At 44.3% G+C, this 22958-nt stretch overlaps 1 protein-coding gene across 1 annotated transcript in view; it reads left to right on the top strand.

Annotated features, from left to right (window-relative positions):
- The window catches only part of Cep112 (centrosomal protein 112), a 436808-nt gene that overhangs the window by 387446 nt on the left and 26404 nt on the right, over positions 1–22958 (top strand). Inside the window, 1 exon segment of the mRNA XM_032914210.1 lies at positions 4521–4610. Coding sequence (XP_032770101.1) covers positions 4521–4610 — 90 coding nt within the window.

The following is a 22958-nucleotide window of genomic DNA, read 5'->3' as shown; positions in this document are numbered from 1 at the left end:
TAGATAATAAAAGTCATTTCAGATACAACTTTCTCTGATTAACCTCTGAAAAGATTTTTGTGCTTTACATTTTTTAACTATGAGCAAGTTCTAAGCACTACTGGTTTTGAAAAGCAGATGTAATTGGAATTCTATCTTGATAATAATGATAAAACCTGGTGGGCTGAGGAGACTCCCTGTGTGGGGTGTGAGGACAATTCCATTTGACTTCCCGCACTGTCTCACCGCTGCCTCCCACCCTCCTGATCTCACAGCTCTCTGTGCTCCGTTTCCCTCCCCTGCCTGCTCTGCTTCGTGGCCATCATGAAGCCCAGGTTCAGGACACTCTAATTTGCTCGTTTTCCCAGACAAGGGTCCCCCTGCACATGGCGTCTAAGAAGCTCTCTATCCTGCTCAGACCTAACTGTCAGGTCACCTTTCAGCTCAGGGGGCTGTGACTAGAGTTACTGAGCTACAGGGCTATGAGCGTCACACATTGGTTACTCTCCGTCACAGAGGCTGGACCTTCCGCCATCAAGACCTCAGCAGAGGGGGTGTCCGTGAGACTGCAGTTCGTCTCTCGGGCGGCTGTACTTGACTAGCCTCCTTTTTAGCATGATTCCAATCAGTATGGCACACGAGCACCCAGGACTGGAGCCACAGCCATTGTCCCAGGACCCTTGTGTAACATCTGAGAAGCTCAAACTGGTACCATTGCCTTGGGTGTTAGGATTTCCATGTATGAACTTATTGGATATAAATATTAATATCACAGCAATGGGTCCTCCTTGAAGTCCCAGTAGCACTTTAAAATCAGCATGTTAAAACCATACTGACCCAACATTTCTGAGTTGCTATTCCCAAAATCCTTGACTCTCGTGGTCAAAGCCCTGAGATAGCTAAGTCCCTCCTCTCTCCCAAGCCGCCTTTCATGGTTCTACCACCTAAGTCTGCTTCTCCATAGCCACAGCTCCCACTCAAGGTCTTGTATTTGACTATCCATCCTGAAACAGCCTTCTTCCTTCCCTTGCCTTCACTGGGACAATTAGTTCCTCAGAATTCAAAAGAAAAACACAAATAGACGTGAAATGCTGCCACAAGGAGAGAAGCACATTAGCCTCAGGCACTGGCATTTGGAGGTAACAAGTGATTGGTGAAGTGAGACCAGGAGAATGGTGAGGAGAAGAGGTGTGGAGAGACTGGCAGGAGGAGACACCGTGCAGAGTATGGGGCGTACTAGTGAAGGGGAGACGCAACCAGGAGGAAGGAAACAGGCTTTCCTTTAAGACAGGGGAAATGCACACGTTTATATTTTTCTGTGAGTAAAGCAAAAACTGGAAAATAACCCACTTTTTTGTGACAGAAACCAGACAACATATGAGTATAATCACCACTATGTGTGTGTATGTGTACAGAGATGGCTGTGCATATTACAAAATATAATATGAACATAGATACAGTCTGTATTTCCAAACACAAGCCTACCACTGGTTAAATGTGCCTGATTAAGGACCGCCAGAAGCCCTGATGGTTGGAACGGACTTCCTTAGGGAGTGGAACTCCACCGTATACGACTCAGTTCCCTTTACATTGCAGTTTGGCAGTCACCTGTGCCAGGCATTGGCCTGGCCAGGCACTAAGCCTGCGGAAGTGACAGGGATCCCACAGCTGTAATCATCTGCAGCCTCACACAGACAGGTATGATAGTTCTCTTCAACAGCAGGTTGGGGAAAGCCCAGAGGAGTCCAGTGAGCTCTGCCCTGAGTTTCAGAACAGGGTAGGTGAGACAAAGAAAAGAGAGAGCAGGCACAGAGAAAGAGGTGCAGGGCGCAGCCTGGACATTAAATTTGAAGTTAGAGAAACGTTAGTGCCAGCCCAGTGCCTCCCTCCTGGCCATGGGGATTTGAGCACACTGAGCCCCCATGATTTCCTAAGACAGAATGACTTGCTACAAAGATCTTCATGAGAGTTGTAAATACAGTCCCCACCCCCACCTTAGCTTGTTATTGATGGTAACAGTGGCCCCGGCACAGCACACCAGCCCCCAGTCTTCCTCCATGCTACTAGTCTAAGGCCCTGTTAGCTGGACTGAGGAAGTCAAGCTAGATCACAGAGGTGGGGAGAGCAGCCCCAAACGTCAGTGGGCAGACATGGCCATTGGATTGGGGTTTCAGAAGGTCACTGGCAGTAGTGAAGTGACTTAGCAGCAAAGAGCTGGACAGGAAAGTGTGTGTACATTTTCTCCACAGCAGAGGTTGTTACTCTCCACAGCCATGCCATTTTATCACACCCTGTCTCCTGAGAGCCATCACAAGTAAAAGAATGCTACAGAACTGACAAGAATGGGAACAATCTCCTCTGTCTTTTTGGAATCAGACCACAATAGTATAAGACGAGATAAAAACTTGAGGTTTCCAAGCTCATTCCCAGACCTAGTCAGATTGTAAATTCACAATGTTTAATATCAAAAAGACCCTAAAACCATATATGCTCATTTAAAATCATCTTACCCTTTAAATTGAAAGTGTTTAATATGAGGTCTGCCCACGAGCATGCTTCATACAATCTCTACACTCTGAAAAAACGTCATAACCATGCTTTTTCCTTTTTGGAGAGTGACCATGTATATAGCTTTCATTAGATTCTCAGAGAGGGAACCCAACCCCCAAAATAAAAACAATGGTTTTCGTGTGTGTGTGTGTGTGTGTGTGTGTGTGTGTGTGTGTGTGTGTGTGTGTGTGTGTAGAAAAGCCTAACCTTGTGTTGAAGTGTGTGTTGTTGCTGGGTTTTTTGTTGTTCTTTCTTAAGACAGCGTATCACACTATATACCAAGACAACCATGAATTTATGATCCTCTTGCCCCAGCTTCCTGGGTGCTACAATTACAGGCAGATGCCACTGTTGCCTCATACATTGAGTTTTAGTGAACCCTAAATTAGACATTACACCTGTGGCACTTAGATATATGATAGGCATTTTAGACATATATGCCAGGCTGAGCTCCAGGGCTTCTCCTGACACCTGCCCCATCTCTTAGAACTAACTGGTCAGACTCCTCAGGGGTCCTCATTTATTCTCATGCTCTGGACCTAGCTCTTCAGGACCATGACCTCTACCTTCAGAATCTACCTGGAATCCAGCATTTCCTTCACCAGTTGATTCTACCCTGTTCCAGTTCTCCATCACTCTTTCCCAGGAAACCAACAGGTCCTGGTCAGCCTCTCCACACCTGCCTTGCCGACGTCCAGTCTGCAGCCAAAGTGGTGCCTACTCAGAGTCCTCCAGCAGCTTCCTACCTCAGTGGAGCCTAAACGACTCCACTGACCTGAGACACTCACTCCATTTAGCCTGAGACCGCATTGTTCCACCTCTTCTCCATCTCTGCAGTGACCTCTGTGGCTTCCCCAGAGCTTTCCCATATGCAGTGGCCTCTGCCTTAATGTAAGAACGGCTTTCCTGGCGATCCGTGTGGCTATATTCTCCCCGCTGGTAAATATCTGCTCAGATAACCTTTCTTGTGCCATCCATCTTAACATTGTAACTTTTCCCCGGAATAGCCCCTCCTCTGCTGTCATTTTCCTCTTCACTGACCAAGGATGTGTATCTCGATAATTCTTCGCTACTTCCCCAGCATTGTAATGTCGGTCTGGGGAATCAGGAGGGTGTCTTTGTTTCTCCTGACTGTCACGATCTCGGCATCATGCAGTAACAAGAACTGGATGAACCTGGTTTTTACATTACCATCCCTGCTGTTACCATGCCATGCCTTCTCTTCACTACAGCTTTCTGTGCATTGGCTCCATAAGAGTACAGCACACCATACTGTGCTCTGTCCTTCCTAGTCTACTCTTCGCTTACAGTGATCCAACTGCGGACGGACGGGAGTGGCTTCTAGCCTCCCCATATTAACCAGGATCTGCTTCTGACAGCTACTTGGCAACTGAAAGGTCCTCTCTCTCCACAACTTGCAAAGTCTTCAAATTCCACACCATCCTCTCAGTTTCTATGGAGATTGATTTAAGTTTGCTATAAATTAATAATTATAATCTTTAAATGTCATGTTGACTAGATGTCACAATACCTACAGATTTTGATGCTTTTCATTGTTACACTAGTAGGGCTGCTTTCATTAAAAATGACTTCCTCCCTTATCACATGGTTGGAGCCCTATGCTGGATAGGAGACATTTTGGTAATAACTGAAACTTGCTAGTTTGTCTATTTAATACATTAGGACTTCTTTTCTTTTCTGTGGCTTTTTGGGAATTTTGAGACAGGATCTTGGTGTATAGCCTAGACTTGTCTCAGCCTTTTCAGATTGCAGTCATGTGCCACCACACTCAGCCACATTTGCAGGTTTTCATGCTAGGTACTCCTAGCTCAAATGCTGTGGGCGGAGCACCCAAAGCCTGGGCTTCTGTGCCTGCGGAAATCTTGGAAACAAAGTATTAAGCTGGGACCTGAGGCCTGGGTGATGCCAGTTCGTGAGGCAGGGCTCCAAGTGTGCTAATTTCTGATGTTGCTTTTATTTTACTGTTTCAGGCTTTACAAGATGAGCTAGAAACCCGCTCTAATCAGGTGCGAAGTGCAGAGAAAAAGTTACAGCACAAAGAACTGGAGGCACAGGAACAGGTAGGTCCTTTCCGCCTTGCTTGTTCCTTCCCCAGCTCAGGGGCTGCTTCCTGTGCCAGCTAGGGCCTCTGGCTTTGAGGACAGAGCGCCCACTGGATGGTCAAAACCGAGGACAAATGTTACCACTCAGAACAAGAGGTCCAGGGATAATGAAGACTGCATCTCTGACCTTCTGGTGGCTCTCCCTCCTTTAGTGGCTTAATTCTCAAAGCAATTCCAAGATGGCTGAAGCAACACCACATATCCTACCCATTCTGCACTCTCTGGATACACAAAGTCATCAGTTTCTGGAATCTTGTGAGGGGTCAGGAACTCTTAGACTCACTTCTGCCTCTTTTTATTGGCAGCAGCAGATCACTTGCTTGACCTAGCATGCCCAATCAAAGGCTAGAGGACTGAGATACGCCCAACTAGCCAATCAGGACTCACCAGCTGATGATGAACTTAGACAAGGAAGGGAAAGAAAAACACAGAAGTAGAAAAAATAGATATGGAGTAGGCATCTGACAGTGTCTCTATGCCATCGTTTAAAAATAAGTGGACATACAACTCCATAACATAAATGGACATTATTTAGTTAACAGACAAAAATCATGTTCTCTTTTCAATCTTGATGTTCTCTTTCTTTTCATTAGGTTAATAAAATAAGCCATGACAGTAGCCATTAACCTATTTTATTTTCAAATGACAAGCTTATTTATACTCAACCCTTAGTTTTAGTGAATTATAGTACCTGGCCATGTTGACCCTTTAAAAGCTTTAGCAGTGGACCAACACAGAGCCTGAGTGTTGGTGAGATCCAGGGGATACATTGTCCTCTGCCCCTGGGTACAGTCTTGCTACCCTGTCCTTGGCGTCACCAGACACTACCCACAAACCACCGTGAGTGTTGCCACATGGCCATACCTCAGCTGTGCCAGGAAAGTTCAGTACAGGATCTCAGGATGGGTTGCTTTGATTTTTGGAAAATATAAGTGTTCCAGTCTGGTAATGGAGGCTCTGTTCATCTCTGGAGATATTGACAGAAAGGGGCTCAAGGCCAGGAATGTGGCCAAATGGTATGAGTTCTAACAGTGTCTGAGTTGTACAGTTGTCAAAGGCTTCCCCAGGTTCTATAGCTTATCTCTGCATTCTTTTAACAGACTCATCAACCAAAAGGTTTCAGTTAAGTTCAGTTTATCAGCTTTTGTTCTTATGGATAATGTTCTTAGTATCAATCTAGAGAACTTGTTTCTAACATTAAATTTCAGATTTTCTCCTTTTTTGCCTTAAAGTTGTACCATTTTTTTAAAAGTATATTCAAGGATGTGATCTATTCTGTTATTTTTTATTATTTTACTTATTTAATTTACATCCCACTCACTGCCTCCTCCCAGTCAGCCCTCCCACAATTCTTCCTCCATCCCCCTCCCCTTCTCTAAGAGGGTGGGGCCGCTGGATATCCCCCAACCCTGGCACATTAAGTCTCTGTGAGGCTAGGTGCATCCTCTCCCAATGAGGCCAGACAAGGAAGCCCCTCTAGAAAGACATATCCCACATTCAGGCAACATCTTTTGGGATAGCCCCATTCTAGTTGTTCAGGGCCCACATGAAGACCAAGCTGCACTTCTGCTACATATGTGCGGGAGGCCTAGGTCCAGCCCGTATATGTTCTTTAGTTGATGGTTCAGAGTCTGAGGGCCCCAAGGGTGCAGGTTAGTTGACTCTGTTGGTCTTTTTATGGAGTTCCTATCCCCCTGGGGGCTGCAATCCTTCCTACTGTTCTTCCATAAGAGTCCCCAAGCTCCATCCACTGTTTGGCTGTGGGTGTCTGCATCTGTCTGAGTCAGCTGCTGGGTGGAGCCTCCCAGAGGACAGCCGTACTAGACTCCTGTCGGTAAGCATAGCAGTATCATTAATAGTGTCAGGGACTGATGCTTGCCCATGGGATGGGTCTCAAGTGGGGCATTTATTGGTTGGTCATTCCCTCAGTCTCTGCTACACCCCTATCCCTGCGGTTCTTGTAAACAGGATAAATTTTGGGTCGAAAGTTTTGTGGGTGGGTCGGTGTCCCTATTGCTCCATTGATGTTTCTGCCTGGCTATAGGAGGTGGCCTCTTTAGGTTCCATATCCCCAATGCTGTGAGTCACAGCAATGGACACCCACGTTGACTCTTGGCTACTTCCTTTACCCCAGGTCTCTGTCTCTTTCTGGGGATGCAGGTTTCCATACATTCTCATTCCCATTCCCCTCCCACCCCCTCTCCCTGCCCCCCAGTTCCCTCCCTCCATCTGCTTCTTATAACTATTTTACTCCTCCTCCTAAGTGAGATTCAAGCATCCTTGTGTACTTAAAAGTATTAAGAATCCAGGCATAAGGTTTCTACCTGGTTTAGACCATTTATGTCCCTGGATGAAGGACACACACAGCCTCCATGTTTTTAACATGCCTTAAGCATGCCACAGCTGGACAGCTGCCTGCCCTCCATGCAGTTAGAACCCATTTCCCTGTCAATGACCCCAAATTACTATTTATTATGTTTCATCTGGACTGCTCTCTCTCTCTTTCTCCCTCTCTCTCTCTCCCTCCCTCTCTCCCTCTCTCCCTTGTCCCTCTCTCCCTCTCTTCTTCCCTCCCACTCTCCTTCCCTCCCTCCCTCCCTCATGTTCTTCATCAGCTTCTTCTTTTTCTAGTAAAAAATATTTTAAAAGTCCAGTCCCAGGGCCTCATTTTGCCACATCCTTACTTGTACCTTCCTTCTTGTTTAGCTTCTTTGGGTAAATGGAATGTAGCATGGGTATCCTGTATTTTTTGGCTAATATCTACCGATAAGTGAATATATACCATACATGTCCTTTTGGGACCAAGTTACCTCATTCAGGATGATATTCTGAAATTCCATCCATTTGCCTGCAAAATCCATGCTGTCTTGGCTTCAATAGCTGAAGAGTATCCCACTGCATAGATGTACCACATTTTCTTTATCCATTCTTCAGCTGAAGGACATCTACGTTGTTCCCGGTTTCTGGGCATTACGAATGAAGCTGCTGTGAACATAGCTGAACAATGTCTTTGTGGGACGGAGGAGATCTTTTGGGTATGTTGCCCGGGAGTGGCATAGCTGGGTCTTGAGGTAGAACTATCCCTAGTTTTCTGAGAAACCACCAAATTGATTTTTAAAGTGGTTTGTACTCCCACCAGCCAAGGCAGAGGATGCTCCATATCCTCGCCAGCATGAGCTCCCTCTTGAGTTTTTAATCTTAGCCGTTCTGAGGGGTGTACGATGGAGCCTCAGAGCTGTTTTGATTTGCATTTGACTTTGAACATTGCTTTAAGCGCTTCTCCACTACTGAGAGTCCAATCTTCTCCACTACTGAGAGTCCAATCTTCTCCACTACTGAGAGTCCAATCTTCTCCACTACTGAGAGTCCAATCTTCTCCACTACTGAGAGTCCTCTGTTGAGAATCTTCTCCACTACTAGAGTCCTCTGTGGAGAATCTTCTCCACTACTAGAGTCCTCTGTGGAGAATCTTCTCCACTACTGAGAGTCCTCTGTTGAGAATCTTCTCCACTACTAGAGTCCTCTGTTGAGAATCTTCTCCACTACTAGAGTCCTCTGTTGAGAATCTTCTCCACTACTGAGAGTCCTCTGTTGAGAATCTTCTCCACTACTGAGAGTCCTCTGTTGAGAATCTTCTCCACTACTGAGAGTCCTCTGTTGAGAATCCTCTGTGTAGCTCTGTGCCCCATTTTAATTGGTTGCTTGGGTTGCTGGTATCTAACTTCTTGAGTTCTTTATATATTTTGGATATTAGCCCTCTGTCAGATGCAGGGTTGGTGAAGATCCTTTCCCAATCCGTAGGCTGCCTTTTGTCCTGTTGACAGTGTCATTTGCCTTACAGAAGCTTTGCAATTTCACGAGGTCCCATTTATCAACTGTTGATCTTAGAGACTGAGCCACTGGTGTTCTGTTCAGGAAATTGTCTCCTGTACTAATCGTTCAAGGCTTTTCTCCACTTTTTCTTCTTTGAGATTTACTCTATCTGGTTCTATGTTGAGGTCCTTCTTCCACTTGGACTTGAGTTTTATGCAGGATGATAAATATGAATCTATTTTCATTCTTCTACATGTAGATATCCAGTTAGACCAGCACAGTTTGTTGAAGATGCTTTCTTTTTTTCCATTGTATGGTTTTGAATTCTTAATCAAAAATCAAGTGACCATAGGTGTGTGGGTTTATTTCGGGGTCTTTGATTTGATTTCATTGATCAACATGCCTGTCTCTGTACCAATACCATGCAGTTTTTATCACTACAGCTTGAGGTCAGGGATGGTGATTCCTCTGGAAGTTCTTTTGTTCTGGATTATTTTGGCTATCCTGGATTTTTTATTTTTCTTTATAGTGTTGAGAATTGCTCTTTCAAGGTCTATAAAAAATTGTGTTGTGATTTTGATGGGAATTACATTGAATCTGTACATTGATTTTAGTAAGATGGCCGTTTTCACGGTCTTAATCCTGCCTATCCATGAGCATGGGCGATCTTCCCATCTTCTGATACCTTCAATTTCTTTCTTCCGGAACTTGAAGTTCTTGTCATACAGATCTTTCACTTGCTTGGTTAGAATACACCAAGGTATTTTATATTATTCAAGGCTATTGTAAAGAATGCTATTTCCCTGATTCTTGGCCAGTTTATCATTTGTATAAAGGAGGGCTACTGATTTTTTTTCCTGCATTCTACTCCTCTTTGGTGTGCTTCTTCTCCCCAAACCCCTCCAGGGCTTTCAGGTGTACTTTTAAATTGCGGTTATGAAAACTTTCAAATTTCTTTATGGAGGCACTTGGTGCTGTGGACTTTGCTCATAGCCCTGCTTTCACTGTGTCCCACACATTTGGATATGCTGTGCCTTCGTTTTCATTGAATGCTAGAAAGTCTTTAATTTCTTTATTTCTTCCCTGACCCAGAGATCATCAAGTAGAGATTTCTGGTGTTTCTATTGATGTTGAAGTCCAGCTTTAATCCATGGTGGTCTGTCTGATAAGATACAAGTTATTTCAGCTTTCTTGTATCTGTTGAGGCTTGCTTTGTGACAGACTATATGGTCAATGAAGTGCTGAGAAGAAATTATATTCTTTTGTGTTGGAGTGAAATATCCTATAGGTGGCTGTTAGGTCCGTTTCATTCATAACGTCTGTTAGTTTTATTATTTCTATGTTTAATTTTTGTCTGGATGATCTGTTAATTGATGAGAGTGGGGTATTGAAGTCTCCCATGATTAATGTTTGGGGTTCAATATACAATTTAAGCTTTAGCAATGTTTCTTTTACAAATGTGGGTACCCTTGTGTTTGGGACATAGATGTTCAGAATTGAGGTAACATCTTGGTATATTTTTCCTTTGTTGAGTATGAGGCGTCCTTCCCTGTCTCTTTGGATTAATTTTGGTTGAAAGTCTATTTTATTACATATTAGAATGGCTACTCCAGCTTGCTTCTTGGGTGTTTTTGCTTAGAAAGCTTTTTTCTGCCCTTCACTATGAGATAATTATCTTTAGAGGCGAGGTGTATTTCTTGTATGCAGCAGAATGATAGATCTTGTTTTCACCTTCATTCTGTTAGCCTGTGTCTTTTTTATTGGGAAATTTGGTCCATTGATGGTGAGAGATGTCAGTGACCAGTGATTGTTTCCTGTTATTTTGATGTTGGTGGTGTTAGTGTGTTTGTGTTTGTGTGTGTGTGTCTCCCTTTTTTTCTCATATGGAATTACTAATTTCCTGTGTTTTCTTGGATGTAGTTATCCTCCTTGGGTTGGAGTTTTCCTTCTAGTATTTTTTGTAGGCTGAACTTAGAGATAGATATTGTTTGAATTGGGATTTGTCTTGAAATATCTTGTTTTCTCCATCTATGGTGATGAGAGTTTTGCTAGGTATAACTAGGTTAGCCTAGGTCGGCATCTCTGGGTTTGGTTTTGTTGTTGTTGTTGTTGTTGTTTTTGTTTTTTGGGTTTTGTTTGTTTGTTTGTTTTTAGGAGTTCCCAGGTATCTGTCCAGACCCTTCTAGATTTTAGAGTCTCTGCTGAGAAGTTGGGTGTAATTCTGATAGGTCTGCCTTTGTATGTTACCTGAACTTTTTCCTTTGCCACTTTTAATTTTCTTTCTTTGTTTTGTAGATTTTCTGTTTTGATTATTATGTGATGGGAGGAGTTTCTTTTCTGGTCCAGTCTGATTGGTATTCTGTAAGCTTCTTACATGATTGTAGTTATCTCTGTCTTTAGGTTGGGAAAGTTCTATGGTTTTGTTGAGAATATTGTCTGGGCTTTGGAGCTGGGAATCTTCGCCTTCTTCTATCCCTATTATTCTTAGGTTAGGTCTTCTCATGGTATGCCAGGTTTCCCGGATGTTTTGTGTCAAGAATTTTTTAGATTTAACACTTTCTTTGACTGATGTATCAATGTCTTTTACTTTATCTGCTGTGCGTGAGGTTCTCTCTCCATCTCCTGGATTCTGCTGCTGATGCTTGCCTCTGCTCTTCCTGTCCTCTTCCTTAGGTTTTCATCTCCCTCAGTTTGTGTTTTCTTTATCGCTTCTATTTCCACTTTCAGGTCTTGCACAGTTTTACTTGTTTACTTCACCTGTTTATCATGTTTTTCTGTACGTCTTACAGGCATTTATGTGTCTCCTCTCTAAAGAATTCTACCTGTTTAATTGTATTTTCCTGCATTGCTTTAAGGGATTTAATCATTTCTCTTTAAAGGTCTCTATCATCTTGTTAAGATTAAACTTCAGACCATTTTCTATGGTTCGGCTGTGTTGGGATAACCAGAGCTTGCTGTGGTAGGGCAGTCGTGCTCTGAAGATGTCATACTGCTCTGCCGTTTGTTGATTGTGTTCTTTCGGGGTCCTTTAGCCATCCGGATGGCTTTTTCCCTGGATGTTGCTGTTGTTGTAGGTGTTGGGAGGAGGGTTAACCTCAATGGTCCTGGTGTGGCAGGCCTCTGATGGGTATCTTGGGCTGTGTGGTTCAGGACCTGTAGACCTATATGGCTCAGGATCTGCAGGTCTCTATGGTTCAGGAGCCTCAGATCTGATGAAGATAGGCAAAGTGGTGGGGGGAGAATGGAGGGCCACCTGGGCAGTCAGCCTGCTCAGGGCAGCTTGGTGTGCACAGAGGACTCAGCCAGCAGGGAAGATGGCTAGGAGAAGGGAAGCTCACTGGTATGGTTCAGGATCCACAGGTCTGATGAAGGTGAGGTGGGGGAGAATGGGGCCTGGGTTAATTTTTATAATATTAATGTAATAAAGTTAATTTTTTAAGAATTAAAACTTACTGCATGACATGACTTCCTATAATTTCTTGCCATGCCATAGTGTCTTCCCTGTAGAAGCTATTTCACATAGATACTTCTGTTTTCATAAATTCATGTGTGTGTGTGTGTGTGTGTGTGTGTGTGTGTGTAGTGTAGTGTAGTGTATTATATGATTATATGTTGTCCTTGGCATACAGTTGAAAACAGGTAAGATGCTCTGATTTAAAAAACACCCACAATTTCCGAATGTATCCAAGGGACAGACATTGTGCTAGAAGCATTTAATCTTCTCTGTGCCCGAAGAAAGTCGGCCCTGCCATCCTTATGGCACCAGTGGCCATATAAGCCCACACTTAGTGGCTGTATCAAACACGTCACCTGACTTCTAGCCCTTTGTTCCTACCGTGACGACTTCACAGTCCATGTCTATTCAGTATAAGAAAGGAAGAAACAAACAAGCTGGTGCTGGTTCCAAATCACAGACTCCCTGAGGGTGACAGGAGAATAAACCCGGATGTCAAAATGCCCGTGACAGTAGCTACTGCCATTGACCTTTTACTGGCGGAGCAATGTGCCGGGCAAAGGAAGTGAGCTCAGGGCAGACTTGCTCTTCAGTGGGAGTACAGTGACAGGCAGGCCCAAGCAGCGTGGGTCTACTTGTGCAGAAGGTCACCTGACAAAGGTCACCTGAGCACAGTTCTCTGTCCAAGACACTCGTGACAAAAATAATTTAAAAACAAGCTTGTCAAAAACACAAAACTTTCTGGAGCTCCCTAGAGGGCTTCGGCCTCTCCACTTTGTGGTAAAATGTGACTTCAGGTAAAACTTTGTTGACACCACTTAAATTCATGGCAAAACTTCACACAGAAAATTCCATAATATGTTGAGAGTTGGGAACTCCAGAAATCCCAAATGCACAATAGGGAAGGATTCAGGAACTACTCTCAGCCTTTTCTTCTTGACTTCTTTTTGATCATCAAAGTTGCTTTCATGTCTGCAGTGACAATGGCTTTAGAGTGTTTCTTACACTAACCCCTGATATCTCCCATTAGGGTACAGTTTACCAAAGACACATCGGGAAATACCCACAGGTAATGCTCAGCGTTCCTTAGTCACTGCCACCTCAAGGTATTAGCTTCTTTCCACAAGTTTCTAGAATGTAGCTGGAACAGAAAGGCCAGGTGTTTCAAGAAAAATGAGTAACGAGGAATCTGTACTTAATAAATCTTAATAAATAAATAATATTCATCTGTAACTTAATTTAACCTTTTATCAAAATTTGACTCATGTTCCCCCTTTCAGTTGATGACCCCAAGAGAATCATTCAAAAGGACTAGGGCTCCCTTGGTGATGGCTTCCTAGGGTCTGCTTCTGCATGGACCTCTGGTATCTGAAATGTTGACAGCATCCTGATAGGCCTTGCCTTTTCATCACCCATCAAAGTGGCTACAGTAGCAGCAGCTGGCCCTACATCACCAACCAAACAACTGAGCTGAACGTAAAACAGCTACTTAGAGCTTTCTTCTTTTTCTTGTCGACTAAATATTATTATCCTGATACTAGTTGCATAAAAAACCAAATTGAAACTGGCAGAATTACAAAAGACAATTTCCTAGGCTGCTTTTTATAACTTACTTGCTTTTTTAAAAAAAAAAAAAGTTTAAACTGTCTCTGGTTTTCATTTAAGAAAAATTCCTGTGTTTTGATTTTACAAAAACAAAAAATGAATGAGGCATTTTAAAAGCTCTGTTTTTAATTAAAAACAAAAGGCTGCTTCTCACCAGGTCTTGATGGGTGGTATCCTTTATGCCCTGGTGCCATCGGCTCTTCTCTTCTCCCCACTGGCAGATCAGCAAGCCAGGCATAGCTGCAGAGAGCACACCTCCATCAGGGCGTCCAAAGGAAACCCTGGCCCACATGTGCAGAGAACTAGGATGAACATTTACTAGTTCCCTAAGTTAATCTTACAAAACTGTGATCCACCCTGTAATCCTCAAATAGTGAAGTAGTGAAATAAATACACCATTGTATATATCCGCACCAGGAGTTAGCATTGTTTCCAATCCCAGGTAAGACCTGGGCAGTAGACCCACAACTGCAGGAAAGGGTGAGCGAATGGAGCTCCAGCAGACTTCCTCCTTGTGCAGAGAAGCGCTCCAGAGACTGTGCTGCGTCTGATGAGTGGTTCTGAAGTTGATGACCCAAGGAGGGCTGGGTGTGCTCCGCTCCTCTCTGGTGTTCTTCTATCGCTCCAGCTCAGGTATAGAGCAGAACGTTGTGGCTAAAACCAAAACTCATCTTTGGGACCAAATGTTTTAAAATTCACAAGGAGAATAGATTATTAAACTGATAAATTATGGAGAAAAGAAGGAAAAAAAGAGATAATCTAACCTCTTACTTGGTATTTTTAACACTGTGTAAAGCATATTTTTCTAACAGTATCATGAAACAGTGTCAGATTCTGCCCTATTACAGTGGGTTCCAAACACATGTAACAAGCCCCCTGTTTCAGACTGGTGATCTGAAAGTTGAAAACATAATTAGCTTTCATATTGATTTCATTGATTTTGCCAGTGGCTAAGGAAAGATTTTATTAGCTCTCATGGTCTCTTGATACATTGTTGACTTTCTCCTTTTTCATATTTGATTTCATTGACCACTTTGTTTCTCAGAAAAAAATATTTTAAATAAGTTAGCATTTCAAAGCCAACACTTCAAAGACTTCCTTATTAGTCATCTTGTGTGCTAACCGCGTGAGGAAGAGGTACTCTTTTCCCGCCTACTACTGCTTCATATGTTCTCCCTACCTGGTGGTGAGGACGGAGCCCAGAGCCACTAAGCCATTTTAGTCCTCACAGGCACTGCAACCAAGACAATGCCAGGTCTGAGAAGACGTCAAGACAGATGATGGTGGACCCTGCCATCAAGGGTCACAGTACTAAGAAGCTGATGTCTGTGTGGACTTCGGGCAGGGACTCAAAGTGGGGGTTTGCTTCCACAAGGCTGCGGAATAGAAAGAGCAGGACCCTGTGGCCACCTCACATCCCCAAGGTCCCTGGGAGAGGAGGGTGAGGAGGATTCAGACAGGAGAAGGTTGGACTCCCAGGCCCTGGTGACAGGGTGTGGTCTCAAGAGAACCAGGAGCAAAGCAGCTCCTTCCATGGCTGTGGGGAGAGAGCTAGCGCTGCCTCTCCAGAAGCCTCCAGTGAAAAGCTCCTGGCTCCCACCTTCCTACTGCCAAACTAGCTTTGTGGCCAGCCTTTCTGATTGCCATTGCTCCTAATAGTATGTGATGTGTCCAGGTCTAGACTGTACAGGCACAGGTAGTCAATAAGCTATTTTCAATTATGTAATTTCTAAAAGTCACTCACCCCTTACTTGTCAGTCATAGTTTTGTAGGCCCAGCTAAACATACTGGTTAATTCAAGAGAGAATTTAATGACCAAAGCCAGTCTCAGTGGTGACTATGTGCTTATGTCTGAGGGTGTCCCAGAGACCCCATCAAGACCCAAGGAGAGGAAGTGATGCAGCAGTAAAAGCATTGTGGTTCTCACCCACCCTTGTCTCTACAAGCCTTACGTTATTGGTCAGGTCCCTTCCTCGTCCATTAACTGTTCTTCCCACAGGGTTCTTGGTAACATCAAACAAGATGGCGATGATAAAACATGCACCGCAGTGTGCGCAGTTAGCTGTTCATAGCAGGGGAGGGGGCCTCTGAGCTGGACACTAAATGAACCGAGAAAAGGCATTCCAGTCAGGGAACAGAATGGGAGGAGTTGCGAGCAGAGCTACTCTGAAGTGGTCAGAGGATGCTAAGTAATGTCTTGGTCAGTAAAGAGGAAAACAGGACCAGAACACTGCTTTCATTCATTTGTCAACAGAGAGAGAGAGAGAGAGAGAGAGAGAGAGAGAGAGAGAGAGAGAGAGATCTGCATTGTCACTGGCTGCTCCTCACTAAGCACAGGTGTGTGTCAGGGTAGTTGGTGACCACTCTTAGGTGGGGTGCTCGGGGGTTTCAGTCATTGTCAGCACTGGAGACTTCGTTCAAATGGAGAGCGCTACACAGTCTCGTTTAGCTCTTGCAAAGATTAGTCAGTAACAGTAGATGGGAGATCCATTCGGACATTTTAGCATTGAAATGCACATTGCAAGGTCTAAGAGAAACATGAAAGACTTGATGTCACAAAGAATGGAAAGGGTAGATAGGAGGATTTACTCACAAGGGAAATTCCTCAAACACAGATGTGGAAGTGGAAGTAAACGCTGTATCAAAACTAGCTAAGGGGTGGTTGTTGTTTTGTTTGTTTTTTCTAATGACAAGATGACACGATAGACTACTATGGTTATTTCTGAGACGTTAGGATCAACACTCAAGTGGAAACATGGAGTTTGAGAAGTACCAACTCCAGAAAGAGCCCATGTGCTGTGAGCATGAGTGGGAGTGCAGCAGAAACCCACAGCAGGGGCGTGGGTACCAAGAGGCCCTGAGCGGCCATGGTCAGGACCAACTCAAGGGTCTCAAGAGACAGGCAGGTACGAAGGAGTCAAGTGGGTGTAGAAAGATAGGAACTGCATTCTGTTGGATAAGGACTCCCACTTTATGACATCTGCAGACCATTTGGATCACTCTGTGGAAGCATTGTTGTTTCAACCCCATCCTGAACCTTGCTTCCCCTCCGCCCCCATCCCCTTCCCCTTTCCCTCTGTCTTCTGTGCTGTGTAGAACTTCTGTAGTCTCCATTGAAGGTTTTCCCATCCAGCTTCCTTGGATGCTGACTATGCGCTGAGGGTAGGACTATGTGTGGAACCATGCTGGGTCTGTCAGCACTTAGCCCTTTGCCCACACACGCAGTGCTCTTGAAGTGTGATGGGAGAAAGGAAAAAGGAAGGAAGGAAGGAAGGAAGGAGGGAAGGAAGGGAGGGGGAGAGGATTCAGAAGACAAAGCAGGAAGGAAGGTTAACAGCATCACATGCTATGGGGAGTCTAAAGCAGAGGAGTTGGTCTAAAGCCACAGGACTTGGCTCATGGCACCTTTAGTGTAAGCCTCCTGAACATACCCTAGGTAACTCTCTAGGCTTCTGTCTGTCTAGACTTTTGTGAAAATACTACTGCAGCTCCATCTGATGTGGTCATTTCATTCGCTAAGATCATCCATGGCTCCTCGAAACCTCTGGCCCTCAGTTATTCCCCAAACATTCGAGCACAAAGGTTGGGAACCAGGGAAAACTAAGATGGAGATGCCAGGACCCTCTGCATACTGCCCTCCTGTCTGCTCACCTCTGAAACACGGCAGATCTTCCTCCTGAACTTCTCTTAAAAGAGCATCTCAGGAACCAATGAGATAACTCAGCAGATAAAAGCACTTAGTGGTCAAGCCTGATGACCTGAGTTCTATCTCTCCAGCACAATGGAAGGAGAGAAGCGACCTCAAAATGTTGTCCTCTGATTTACACATAAACACACACACACACACACACACACACACACACACACGCACGCACGCACACACGCACGCACAGAGAGAGAGAGAGAGAGACAGAGACAGACAGAAAGAGAACACTATCTCACAGCAGACTCCTGCCCATGCACATAGCATACACACCCAATAATAAGAAAATATGTTTAATGTCCTGAGCGATGCAGGGTGAAAGGACATTCAGGAGTCCTTTGTCATTCTGCTTCTTCCTTCTCAGGTCCGGGAGATGGAGGGAGTCTGGGCTTTTAGTGTTAAGTGGCTTTCAGGTGGTGACAGCATGGCACCCCTACAGTGTCTCATACCCTTCCACCTGTTGCACCCCTACAACTGCTAGGGCCTGTTTTTCCAAGAAGTCTGCTTGCCTCCCACAATGCTCGGTGATATGCCGGGGAAACGTGGGTAGAGCAGACCTCAAGTCGGTGTGTTCAAAGCTCTCAGTTTACAGCATTCTTATCGTTAACCCCCCCACCCCCGCATCATCACGGGCAGCCAGCAAATCCATAGAGCCCAGTAAGGACGGCCCTAAAGAGCCGGAGCTGTGAAGACAGAAAGTCGATTAAGCAATAATCGTGACAATTGTTAAAAGGAAGAATTGGTCTTCTACAAATTTCCAAGCCTTTAATTTCCCCATTTTCCATAATGGATTTTAAAACTTCCCAGTCTTGGCTGCTGTGGGCTAATTCATCTGCAGTGAACTCTATTTGAAAGTACTAACAACACTAAACTCTGCTTTCTCCCAGAGCACATTATGAAAACAGGAATAATAATTGCAACAGAAATATAATTCAAAGGCTTTTATTGACTTTTCATGTTTAATGGTTATTATTCTGGCTTGTTTCAAGTAATTTTAATAACCACAGTTTATTTACAAAATTGAGACTGCTTCTTTTGTTCCTGTGCCAGCAAAGTGCATTTGTTCCCAGACAGCGGGCTGAGGCTTCCTCCTAAGGCTGGGGTTGTTATGAACGATAGAAGCGCATTTAGTTTTGGCCACATCTTCTCAATGAGCTTGACTAACGTGTGTCTCAAACACTTGAACTCGGTGTCAGGACAATATATTTTTATGACAATACACATCTCAGAATGTTCCTTATAAAGCACTTTGTCCGGGAGACGTCAGTAGTGAGGCAAGTCAAGCACTTGTCCCTAAACCCCTCACTAAAAAGAAAAATGTTCACAGCCATCACAGTGGTTTTGAGGCAAACCGAAAGCTGTCTCCTGGTGTGAATATGCTCTGTGTTTCCTCCTTCCTTTCCAGAGTCTCTTTGTTTTGAGCCTCAGTGGACCTATTGTGCTGGGGACAAGAGAGGGGGCGGGACCCCTGCTGTGCTTGCTGCGTGGTTTTAATCCTGTGCTTTGCTGACATATCAGCTGCAAGTATCAGCCCGGCACCCACCACACCATTGCAGCTGTTTGTCCAGAGAGCATTTTCTGCATTGCTGAAGTGGCTCTGTCCTTGCAGCCCCAGCACTGCACGGGCTCCAACGTGGCTCTGCGAGGCTGTCTGTCTAGGCTGGTGCTCATTTTATGCCCTTCTAATGAAGTAATTTGACGATGTTTTCTCACTTCTTTTATTAGATAGTTTGGGTCTAATTTTAGAACTTTTTAAGACATTTTTTAATCCTCAAATGATTTATTCCAAACCAATAAATATAGAGACTTTAAAAATTATACAGCAGAAACAAAAACCAAGTTGCTTCTTTACCATCTTTTAAATTCAATGGGTAAGAATTGTGAAACATTCACCTTGATATGGAATGGGGTCTCTCAGGACGATGGGAAGGAACCTATGTCCCTGAGCCCCACCTGATCAAGGCTTAAGTTTCTGGCGGTCACATAGCACTGAATTTCTGGAGTGGAGTGAACAGTTGGGAAGAGGAAGTGAGGGAGAGGTAAGCAGAGATGGTGCAGAGGCTGGGGTGAAGCAGCCTGATGAAGAAAGACAGCAAGGTGTTTGGGGACCACCTACCCGCCTGTGTGCTCAGAAGAGAGAGCACCCAGCACTCAAAAATGCCACCAACTCTAGTTCCCTTTTCACCTTAGTGCAGCCAAAAAAATCTCCTTTTCCTGTCGGAAAAAAAAAGCCATCAGGAGTAGAGGCTATTGAGGTTGACCAGCTGTGAGTCAGCTAAAGTAGAAGTAAGGATCAGTGAACCGTTTGCAGGCAGAGGCTGCGATGCATTACTAAGTCATCAAGGATCAGGTACAGTGGCCCACGCCTTTAAAGCCAGCACTCGGGAGGTAGAAGCAGGCCGATCTCTATGAGTTTGAGGCCGGCCTTGTCTACATAGCAAGTTCCAAGCCAGACAATGAGATCCTGCCTCAAAATAATCAAAAAGGAATGGAGGAAAGGATAGATGGATGGATGGATGGAAGGAAGGAAGGAAGGAAGGATGAAAAAGAAAGGAAGGAAGGAAAAGAAAAGAAACACTAGAAAGGGAAAAGAAAACTCAATGAGTGGGAGCATGTAATACTCTAACAAAGAAGTTGCACCCGTGTCTTGTGGCTTATAGCCACCTATAACTACAGTTCAAGGAAATCTGAACTCCTCTGGCTTCCATGGGCACATATCCTTGCACATACACACACACACGGGGGTGGGGGTGGGAGGGGGGAGAGAGAGAGAGAGAGAGAGAGAGAGAGAGAGAGAGAGAGAGAGAGGAGAAAATAAAAGTAAAATCTTAAAAAAATCAGGATAATTACAAGTAGAAAAATAGTATAAATAGTCAAACACTGAGTTAGATAGGGGAAAAAGAGCTAGTAAAGAATATAATATCACAGGCATGATTAAGATGTTAATAGTGGCCTGTTTTGAATGAAACTGCCTAGTACTTCTATAGACATGGCAAGAAAGCTTGCTTATGCTGTAAGGGTTCCTACTACCAAGGAATCAGGTAGTTAAGATCTCCACAGGTTTGTGATGAAGGGGCGAGGAGGTGTCCTGATGATTGAGACAAAGAAGACATTTTTGGTACTGACCTGGCAAAGGTGTCATGAGCTCTTCCTATACCGTGGGAAAGGCACAATGTGGCTCTCTGACCCTGTTCTCAGAGAAGCAACAGCAGCGGAGGCCGGGGGCTCCAGCCCTGCACCCTGCAGGAACCAAAGCAGGAACTCAACTTCCTGCTCTGCCCTTCAACTTCAGATTTTACGTGAATGGATGCAGTCACATGAAAGAAAAAACAAATACTAGTGTGGATGATCTCTAGTGTTCCATCCAGTACCTATGATTTTGAAGTTCTGTATGACTTGGCAAAGACAGAAATCACAGGATGCCATGATACTCAAGGACAACTGAGAAACCTACCACACTTTACCACACACTCAGCAAGCACCTGCCGCGTCATGGCACACGCACTACCAAGCCTTTGTGATGCCTTTGTGTACACGCTCCACAGTTTTCCACATTCCTATATGAACCTTAGACGGGAGGGTTGGGGAGATCACTAAAGCAGTTGAGTGTTTGCTGTATAAGCCCGAGTTCAGATCCCCAGCGTCCACATAAAACAGCCATGCGCTGTGTATTGTGTACTTCAGTACTGGAGGCTGAGACCTGGTATTAATCCCCAGTACCAGGATATCCAGTACCTTCTCCCCCCTTGCAAAGTCACAGACATAAATGCAACACAAAATATTCATACACAGAAAATAACAAAATAAAATATTTTTGGATGTACTTGCCAGAGAGCTGAGAAAGTTCAGAAATAAAATCCCTGCCTAGTGGCCTTGGGTTTATCCCTCAGTCTCATTCTGGGTCTGTAATCTTTCATGTTGAAATATTTTTAACAAGTTGTAAATATTCTATAACAAGTATAGTATTACTGTGTGTGCACATCTACATGTGTGTCTATATGTGTGCCTGTGTTCATCTTGCGTCTGAGGAACCCTCCAACCCTGTTTTCTGAATCTGTAGTTACTCTGATTACTTTTTCTTTATCTAGCTTCTAGCTCACTAATTTTCTTCTTAGCTGTATCTAATCTACTAGGCCCATCTTAAATATTGATTATATTTTTCAGTTAGAATTTCTACTTAGTTTTTTTTATTTTTTTTAATCTTATACCAAAGTTCAAAATCATTTTCCTAATTCTGTTGCACATATATCTTGATTCTTTTAAAATATGTGTGTGATCGCCATAACCTAAAGCAAAGTTGGGCAGGGTCATTTAATCACTTTTCTTTTGAACTGGCTGAATTGAGTGTCGATGCTTCATAGGGAGCTTTGTAGAAATGATTTAAGATCTAGGATGATGTTAATTTCTTCCTGAGAGAATTGACATTTGTAGTCAGGTAGCCGCAGTCTCAATCTGGAATAACTCCACTTCATTTTCAGAGACAGAGATGATCTAAAACCAGACTTTGTCTGTTTCCAAGTCAGTCACTCCTACTCACAGAATGTAACCTTTTGGCATATGCCCAAAGCATGGGGTTTTACCAGACCCTCCCCCTTAGAAAGTCCCAGACTGCAATTTCATGTGTGAGAGACTTAAACCACCTATTCAGTTTCCCATCCACAACTCTAGACATCGGCCAAGCCCACTACATGAGCTGCTCCCAGTGCCAGTCCTGGCTCTACGTGATCTTGGCCGGATTCTTCTCTGCCCAGTCAGTTCTCTAGGGATCTGAAGCAAACTGGGAAAGGATGGTCTAGGGGTCCATCGCTCACAGTGTGAGCCCAGCATCTGCTCTTCTACCTAATGCTTCCCTCTCCTTTCCTAGTGTGACCTATTGGAGCTTTAAAGACATAGTCAGTACATCAAGGATCTGTTAGTTGTGTACATTGCACGTATTCCTAGTTGCTATTCTTTTAAGAGGTGTGTGTGTGTGTGTGTGTGTGTGTGTGTGTATTTGTATGTGTGCACTGAGAAAGAACTTAGTCTTTACCTATGCTCAACACTCATCCACTGAGCTGTATTCCCACCTCCCTCCTTTTGCCTGAAGGTCTTGCTAAATTGCCCAGGCCATCTCCTTGCTTCATCCTAGGAAGTCCACTGAGTAGCTGCGACTGTGACACAAGGCCCAGCTGTCTTTCTCTAGGTGACTTTTTAGATGATTATTTAGGAAGGCTCTCTGATCCAGGTAATGAAGTACAGAGCTCTGGTTGGTACGTTTACCATTTACTATATACCTGTGACGTAAGGCTGTGAGAGACAGAATGGTTCTAGTAGAGATGATTTTCTTAATCCCTGAAATCTGTAGGTGTGATTAAAGAAAAAAGACTTTACAAGTGTGAGCAAGGTAACCTTAGAAAGAGATTATCCCAAGTGCTGTGCCAATCCAAACAGAAGACTACTGTGGGCAGAGAACTTCCTCTGGCAGAAACAAAGAGCAGGGCAATAGGGCGTTCATGGCCAGGGGCAGAGGGGGCAATAGTACAGCCGGCCAGAGTGCTGAGAAAGGCCAAGCACAGCATTCCCTTTGAAGACCAAGGGGACATCAACGCATACAGCTTTATGAGGAGGAGCATAGGCCTCTGAGCTGACAGCCAGCAAGGAAACGTACCTGTGAGGAACTGAGCTTGCCCACAACATGCATAGGCAAGGAAAGAGTGCTTTTCAGAGGCTCCAAATAGGACCGTGGACCAGA

This window comes from Rattus rattus, chromosome 9 (genome assembly GCF_011064425.1).
Source record: "Rattus rattus isolate New Zealand chromosome 9, Rrattus_CSIRO_v1, whole genome shotgun sequence".
Taxonomy (NCBI): Eukaryota; Metazoa; Chordata; class Mammalia; order Rodentia; family Muridae; genus Rattus; species Rattus rattus.
Note: the sequence above shows the minus strand (reverse complement) of the source record. Positions and strands in the feature narration are given on the sequence as shown.